Source organism: Chelonoidis abingdonii, chromosome 8 (assembly GCF_003597395.2).
Source record: "Chelonoidis abingdonii isolate Lonesome George chromosome 8, CheloAbing_2.0, whole genome shotgun sequence".
Lineage (NCBI taxonomy): Eukaryota > Metazoa > Chordata > Testudines > Testudinidae > Chelonoidis > Chelonoidis abingdonii.
In genome coordinates, this window is record NC_133776.1 from 83,051,645 (window position 1) to 83,059,998 (window position 8,354).

Consider the following 8,354-nt stretch of genomic DNA (forward strand, 5'->3'; position numbering starts at 1 on the left):
AAAAGGAGCTTCGGGCCGATGAGCGGGGGGTGGGGAAAGGAGCTCCCAGCCGCTGGTTCAAAACTCGCGGGGAGGGGGGAGCAGACAGCCGGGGGAGGGAGGCCGGTTGGGGCGGTAGCGGCGGGGCTGAACCGGCCCTAGAGGGCCGGGCTGAGAAGGACACGAGGCTGGGTGGAGGCGCGGGGGGGAGCCCGGGCCGCGCTCGGCGCCCCAGCACAAATGGATGCTGGGGGCGGGACCAGTCGGGCGCTTACCTGCTAGGTTGCTAGGGGACGCTGTACGGCCGACTGCAGCCGAGCACGCACGCGCCCGCCCCTCCCCCCAGAGCTAGGACCCGCTTTCAGCCACGTGCTTGGTGGAGGAGCCAATGGAAGAGGGCGGAAGCTCACGGCCATCTCCGCTTTGATTGGCCCGGGCCTCGGCCCCGCGGAAAGGCTGGCTGGCTGCGTGGGTTCCGAGCGCGCGACATGGCGGGGAGCGGGGCTCGCGCGGAGCCGGGGGGACGGGCCTGCGGGAAGCGCCCACCGCGACGGAGCGTGGTGGCCTGGAGGAGCAAGGCCGAGTGGGACCAGGTGATGGTGGGGCTGTACTGCGGGGACTGCCGGCTGCAGCGGGACGCCCTGGACCGGGTGTCGGGCTGGCGGAGCAGGTGAGGGGGCGCCGGGGGAGGGGCTGGCTCCAGAGTGCCTCAGGGAGCCCGTCAGGCGGGGTCGGGCTGTAGCCCCGGCTGTCCATCTCGGGCTGAGTGCGCCTTGCACTTGCGGCCCTGTCCGGGGGTGCTGAGAGCCATGACTCGCCCGACCCCTCAGTGTCAATGCATCCATCCAGCACTTGTATCCTTCATTCTGCTCAGGGGAATGGTCAGTGACACTGTGCTGTGAACTGATATTTTACATGGACTAGGATATGAACCCAGCAGGAAGACCTCAAGGCAACTAACTTCTTGTAGTTTCCCCCTTTTTAATGGGAATGGTATAAGGATGTTTATCATGCTTTCCCTATCTCTAGGTATGGGCACAGAATGCCTTTAGCTGTGGATTGCACTGCAGATCTGATTTGCTGTAAAATCCTGGATACGTCTGGCAATATGAGATCTCATGAACTGGTCCTTTCGTATATAATGGAAACCATTTCAAGCCGGAGGTGCAGTAGTACCCCTACTTCCAGCACCTGTGGCCCTGCTCCAACCTCACACCTCAGTCCTGACTCCCAGGTGTCCCTGCTCATCAGCCCTGGCCCAGCCCCTTTGCGACCTCTGCAGCTCTGCCAATCCACATCAGCTCTGACTGGCACATGGCCCCTGCTCTTCACCCTATGGCTCTAGGGTGACCAGACAGCAAATGTGAAAAATCAGGAGAGGAGGTGGAGGGGGTAATAGGAGCTTATGTAAGAAAAAGACCCAGAAATAGGGACTGTCCCTATAAAATTGGAACATCTGATCACGGTACACAGCTCCAATAGTGCATTTTGGTTCTGACCTGCAGTGCCCCCATTTTTCCAGTCCTGTGACCTTTATGGGGCTGTCCCTGCACATTAATCCTGACCCATAGAATCCTTTTGTGATCCTAAATGCAGTTCCCACATGTGCCAGTTCTGCTGCTGCACCTTAGGCCTGACTTGCAGCACTCCCTGCTGGCTCTCTTGGGGGAACCACCTCCCCTGAAACTCTGAGAGTACACCTCAATTCTAACCCACACTAGTCCTACTGTCCAAGTTACAGAAAACTGCCAACTTCGGTCTTGGCTCACAGCACCCCTATTTTTCCAACCCCTCAGTGTCACTGCACTGGCATCCAACACTTGCAAGTTACTTTTATTCTGCTCATAAGCAGAATGTTCAGTGATTTTGTGCTGTGAACTGATATTTTACATGGACTAGGATATGAATCCAGCAGGAAGACCTTAAGGTAACTAACTTCTTGCAGTTTCCCCCTTTTTAATGGAAATGGTATAAGAATGTTTATCATGCTTTCCCTATCTCTAGGTATGGGCACAGAATGCCTTTAGCTGTGGATTGCACTGCAGATCTGATTCACTGTAAAATCCTGGATACATCTGGCAATATGACATCTCATGAACTGGTCCTTTCATATGGTCTGGCTCTTGTGAGGTAAGACTAAAAAGTCTTTGCACGGTTGGAAAAGGATAGACTCTGAGGGAGTGCAGTATACTCTTGAGCAATTCCATTGTATAGCTCCCTGACAGCAATAGCCCAGTTGAATGTGGAGATTAACTCTCCCCATGAGTGTCAGGTTTTCTGATAGCTGTTTTTAATCTTTGAAATACTATTCTCTTGCTTGTAACCTCCACACAGGTTTGTGAATCTAATCACAGAGCGGAAGCAGAAAATTGTCAACATTCCTCTGAGACGACTAGCTAAAGAGGTACTTTTGATAAGAGTTCTTTGCTGCTTTACATATGCATATAGACAACATACATAATGATGTCTAATTGTCAGTGATATTTATCTGTTGTATGTTAAAGTGTTTGGCTACTTGTTGCCTAGCTGTTGCCAACTAAAATGATTTAGTGTTTGAGGAAGTACATAGCCTCCTTGAGTGGGTGGGGTGGGGGGTGTGTGTGAAGGAGTACCAAATGTAGTATAAAGATTATATTTAGTTGTAAATCAACATTTTCATGGTTACCAGCAACTGAAAGTCAACTTTTTTTTAGGAAAATAAAAGATGATTTAAAGCAAGGTTGTGTGTGTAGTGATTTAAAATGCTTTAATTTAAATCAAAAATCCACCCTAATCTGAGCAATTAAGAAAATGTTATAACTCAAAGTAGTTTACATCTAAAAAACATTAGGATTACTAATGGAATTATTTTCATGAATATTGTTTGGGGAGCAAGGAGAACCTGTTCCTAAGACGACACACAGCTCTGAATATAAAGATTTCCCTGACACACACACACACCACTTCTCCCCCCTCAAAAAAATATGTACTTGCATCTCTTGGATATTGGCTAGTATAAAATCTTTTTTGAATTTAAGCCCAGTGTTGAAATCTCACTGGAGGGCAATATCTAATACAGTCATAATCCCTGTGCAACACCAGCGTGACTGTGTTCTGTCTCCTTTTGAGCTGGATAGCTTCAGAGGAGAGAAGTGGATCTTCTTCCCCCTCACCATGAATACAAAAGCTCAGGATCCAGCTGTAGTAATGGGATCAAACTAAGCAAAAGAAACTTGAGCTGAATGGCAAGAGAACTCCTGTGGTAGTGATGCCCTTCCTATTATTGAACAATTTCCAGGGGAAGGGATGAAAGTGTTAGTTAAATGCTTGTCTGGTCAGTTCTGAGACTACACTGTAGGCACCACCTGGCCTTGCGCACAGGGCCCATATCTGTTTGATATTTAACTTTCGTGGTTCTGTACCACTTTAATTTTCAGAGACAGAATAAAATGTCTCCATTACCCAAACAAGCATCAAAATACTCAACTCTCTGCCCCCTCAGATTTTATTCTTAAGGGAAGTCAGAGTTGAATATAATATGTTGTAATGTCTTTAAAACAAATGGACTCAGAAGATTTCACAGGATTAACTTGTGTAATTAAAGGGACCCTGGTGTAAATCACACCTCTATCTGAAAAGTGTTACCTACCTTGTTGCATGTAATATTCAGTCCTGAAAATGGAAAGATGAGGGAGTGGAGAATTGCTTGCAGTGTATTTTGTGCAGTCAGTTTTTCTCTCAGTCAGTGACCGTCCCCTGTTGCTGGACTTGGTCTCTAACAGTGTTGGGAGAGGAAAAACACTTATTTATTTTGTAATTGAGTATAAAAACAAACTGGTACTGGGGGCTGGTGTATGATCTGAAGTTAGATGTAACTCTGACTAGATTTAGAAATGGTTGCATCACTTTAAAGTCACAAGAAAAGTAGCAGAGGGAGAGAAATGGTGAGGTGAAGGTATGGGAGATAGTACCTTCAGCTGAGGCTTGTAATGAACTGAAGAGTGCATGAGGCACAGATGCAGGAAGACTGTTCTAAGCAGCCAGGACTGCACAGGAGAATGTCACCAGCTGTGAGGAGTTTTTTTTTTTACTCTCTTCTGAGTTATGTCTTGTCTGGGTGGCCATTTGCCTGCATGTTTGGCTGTAATTAAATGCAATGCCATGTGTAGTAATTTTGTGGTTCTTTCCAAGATGAACATCCCAATTTGGATTGTGAACCTTCGCCATGATCTGACCCATGGGAAACTGCCTCAGCTAGTTGCCTGCCAAAAAGGTGAGAGGCAGGTACAGGCACTGTCTGTACCTAAGGAGCCTTTATGTTTCTGGGAGCTGCTGGTTGTTGTATTTCTGCTGCTGTTGCCAGGTGCTGTTCTCAGTATTCCACTAAGTGGTTCTGTTGTACATGGGTTTGCTGTCTCCATGGTATAGGGTGACCAGACATCTCGATATTTCACTCTGCTGGCAATACTTGCCTTTTTTTGCTCTCCACTGGTGGACACCTGCTCCCCCATGTGTCCCAATATTTTCTCCCTCTCATCTGGTCACCCTACCATGGTAGCAGAGAGCAGATCCATAAACTCCCAGGAGAGGTCAACGTAGAGACAGATGTAGCAGCAGCCCCAGAGGGCTTGGCAAGAAGGACCCTGCCAGATGAATATGACAGGCATGCCTGTGACTGGAGGGGGGCAGTCACTGGGGGGGGAGCGTGGCGGGTGGGGGGGAGAAGGGGAATCTGGGAAGTGGGATGCTACAGACGGTTACCCGGCTAAAGGGGGAAATGAGGCCTTAGGCTGGGGACAGCAGAGTGGTGTGGGTGAAAGGCTCACAGGAGGAGAAAGAGGTCAAGAGACTGAGGGAATGCATGAGGCAGGCCCTTCCCCTCCAAAGCTTCCTGTTTTGGGAGAAGAGAAGGGGGGAAATCTAAAACTCAAGAAAAGAATCAAACTGAAAAGCCTCACACGCCAACTGAAAGCGATGTGGAGGAAGGGAGGGAAAGAACTACGGATCCATTACTTTTAAGGGAAGGAATGATAAATGTAGCTGGCACCATTTTATGGTAACTGAAAATGGGGTATCATGTTGTAGGTGCCCCTGAACCCGTTCTGTCTGCCATTCCTTACTGATGGAGTGGGGCAAGGGTGCCGGGATTACTCCTGTAAAGCAGAAATTAATAGATGTAAAAACAAGATTGTTGGACTTGTTTGTTCAAATTCTAGCACTTAAATCTACATAGAGGGACTTAGATTAAGAGCTCTGATTTCAGAGGTGCTCAGAATTGGCAGCACCCACTATCACTCTCACTGAAGTTGGAGTTTCAGCACCTCTGCATAAGCAGCCTGAGTGTCTAAGTGTATGTATCCAAGTCTGCAAACTTTGGTTTAATTATTGAGGTGCTAGATAGAAAGGGATTTTTGCTAGAAGACTGTCTAATCCAGGGTTTCTTGACCTTTGGGTCAGGACCCTAAATTGGTCACCAGAATGTTTCTAAAGGTCAAGTGGCAGCTCCTGTCCCAGAGGCTGACTGGGCTCACCTCCCTGCTCCAGGCACTATAACCTCTGGGGGTCCTAGCGCCACTCAAGTCTGGCCTAGCCATCATAACAACAGTAGTCCAGGTAGACCAAATTTGAGTGAGTGGCACTGTAACCCCATGAGACAGGTCACAACTCCACTCTCACAAATTTGGACCAGTTGGGGGTGGGGCCAAACCTGAGCAGTGCTGCAACCCCCGAGGTTGCAAAGCCTAGAGCTGAGAGCCAAGCCCAGCCAGCCCCACAGCACAGGAGTTGACACTAGAGTGAGTGCTGGACAGGAGACACCCTTCCAGGAGGGCAGGGCCTGACTAAAGCCACCCCAGGGCCTCTACCCCCAGACTATTTACTGGGTCACAACAGGTGATAAAACTTACGAATGGATCTTGAGCCCAAAAATGTTGAGAACCACAGGTCTAAGCTGGAGTAGATGCTGAATTCTTCCAAGTGGTTATGGCAGTGAGATAGTGACTAGAAAAAAGGTTGTCAGGCAAACTGTATGTTTATAGTCTCTGCATAGGTAACAAAGACTATAATTAGGTGCTTGAATACTAAGTGATGGACACAGTATAAGAATCTGATCAGTTTTCAAGACTTCCAATGCTTGGACTGAAGTCATCTGGGTTTAGAATCTAACAAGGTGATAGCTGACACAAACCCCGGGGCTGTCTTTGAGTCTTGGCTGTCCAGTCAGACTATACTTCCTTTCTTAGCAGCAGGTCACATTATCCATAGCGTTTGTATTATTTCATCTCTGAATTCAGTAGCTCTCAAAAGATCTTAGTCACTAGTGCAGATTAAGCAAGTGCCTGCTCTATTCTAATAAATGGTGAATTTCTCTGAGATAAAGAGGGAACAAAAAGTGTGTGTTGCTGTGTTTGCCTTCAGGTTGTGATGTGGTGCTGGAGTGGCTACGGCGGACATACTGGAGCCGTCAACTGGGTAATAGTCTGGCTAGAGAATGTGAAGAAGAGCAGAACGAGGAGGTGGAGACAGCAGCAACTGAGACAGAGGTGGACAGTGACTCAGAGGAGGCTCAGAACCCACAACCACCGGGCTATCAGAAACATAAGGAGCTTCATGGTGGGTGGTCTGGGAAACAGTGACAGAGTATCTGAGTTGATCACTGTCTTCTTCTAGTAGCTGGGAGCCTAGAGAACATACAAGCACTGCTGCTACTGACACTTGATGGATATACTCCCTGTTACAGGCTTCCACCCCCAGAGCAAGCATTCCATGCACAGAAGCTACTCACCAACTGGCACCTCCTTGTGATGAGGTGTGGGGTTGCTGAGCTTTCCCCTTAGTCACTTAATTGGTCCTATGATGGCCTGTCTCTGTCCGAGTCTTCCATGACCTAATCCTCCAGCTAGGTCACTTAAAAGTTTAATGCCCTTCTGGGGTATTGAAGTCCAGCTGTAAGTGGTTGAGCCCCAAGCTGGCTTCTTCAGAGACCTTTTGCTCAGCTTAGCCCTGGGCCAGCACAAAGTCCTTCTAAATCAAAGAATTTAATAGTCATATTCTTCTTTCACAAAATAGCAAGTTTCAGGGCTTCTCTTTGGGTTCTTTAGTAGAAATCCAAAATCATACACTAAATTAAATGCTGCAAAGAACCTTCCACTCTCCCTCCCAAAATCTTGAACCTCTTGTCTGTCTTAGGTTTCTTTTCAGCTCCCCATTTCTCTGCCTCCCTGAAGCCTGGCCCCCTGTTCTAGAGACTCACCACAGGCATTAGCTCCACTTCTGTGATTCTGCTGTTCTCTATAATCAGCCCATAACTGCTGGGCTTCTTCCTTTTAAGTCCTACACCCAGCTCAGGTGTGGGAGGGCGGGGCTAATTAAACAGGGCTGGCACCCCTGGGCCTCCTGGACCTTAAAGGGATGGGCCATCCTGTTACACTCCCTTAGCACAGGTGGTACAATTGCTGTTTGGGGCTTTGATGGTTCTTGGTGGGTCTGACTTCTTTCATACCAGCTGTCTGGATTTCAGCGCAATCACTGTTCTTAGCAGTGGAAACCCCAGTACCATAAGGGTAATATGTATTAGTTTGGAATCAAGCCAGGTTTCAACCCCTGACTATAAATCTAAGGGTTAATTCCAAATTCCACTCTAGTGCCATTCTCCCCACTGCACTTCTGAAAAACCGAGATCACCTATTTAGTTCAGGGGTCTCTGTAGTGTCTTTCTATTGAATGGGCATGATCAGATAATCTTCTAAGTGATGTCAGTTGGCCCCCCATAAAACTGAGTGCAAAATAGGAGTCCATTCTGTTTAAAAAAAAATAAAATAAAAAAAATCAGGCCCTAGTTATATGTCAGCAATCCTCTTAGTAGTAGGATACACCTTCAAAGAGAGGACACCAGCAGATCAGATGCACCTCAGTTGTCTGTCACTCTAATTCTTTTTTTCTAGTCCTGTGTCCGTCTAACTGTTGGCTTAAGTCAAGTGTTAGACTGAGCCTCCCAGCTGGCCAAGTCACCTCTCTAAAGAAGGAATTTTTAGTCAATTTCAGCTATAGTCCTATCTCTCTTCTGCATTTTTCTGCTTATCTGCAGACACATGCTGTTCAGCCTGGTCTACCTCCTTCTTCTAAGGAAAAGTTATTTACTTATTCTCATAACACAAGAACTAGGGGTCACCAAATGAAATTAATAGGCAGTAGGTTTAAAACAAATACAAGGAAGTTCTTCTTCACGCAGCGCACAGTCAACTTGCGGAACTCCTTACCTGAGGAGGTTGTGAAGGCTAGGACTATAACAGCATTTAAAAGAGAACTGGATAAATTCATGGTGGTTAAGTCAATTAATGGCTATTAGCCAGGATGGGTAAGGAATGGTGTCCCTAGCCTCTGTTTGTCAGAGGATG

The 8,354-nt window shown here is 47.5% G+C and overlaps 1 protein-coding gene across 2 annotated transcripts in view; it reads left to right on the forward strand.

Moving 5' to 3' along the window:
* Positions 1-419: 419 nt before the first annotated feature.
* LAS1L (LAS1 like ribosome biogenesis factor) overlaps positions 420-8,354 on the forward strand; it is a 55,221-nt gene continuing 47,286 nt past the window's right edge. For both annotated transcript variants that reach the window (XM_032765907.2, XM_075068773.1), the window contains exons 1-5: positions 420-649; positions 1,984-2,109; positions 2,314-2,383; positions 4,150-4,231; positions 6,376-6,570. In XM_032765907.2, coding sequence (XP_032621798.1) covers positions 468-649; positions 1,984-2,109; positions 2,314-2,383; positions 4,150-4,231; positions 6,376-6,570 — 655 coding nt within the window. In that variant the 5' untranslated portion in view covers positions 420-467. The remainder of the gene's footprint in view (positions 650-1,983; positions 2,110-2,313; positions 2,384-4,149; positions 4,232-6,375; positions 6,571-8,354) is intronic.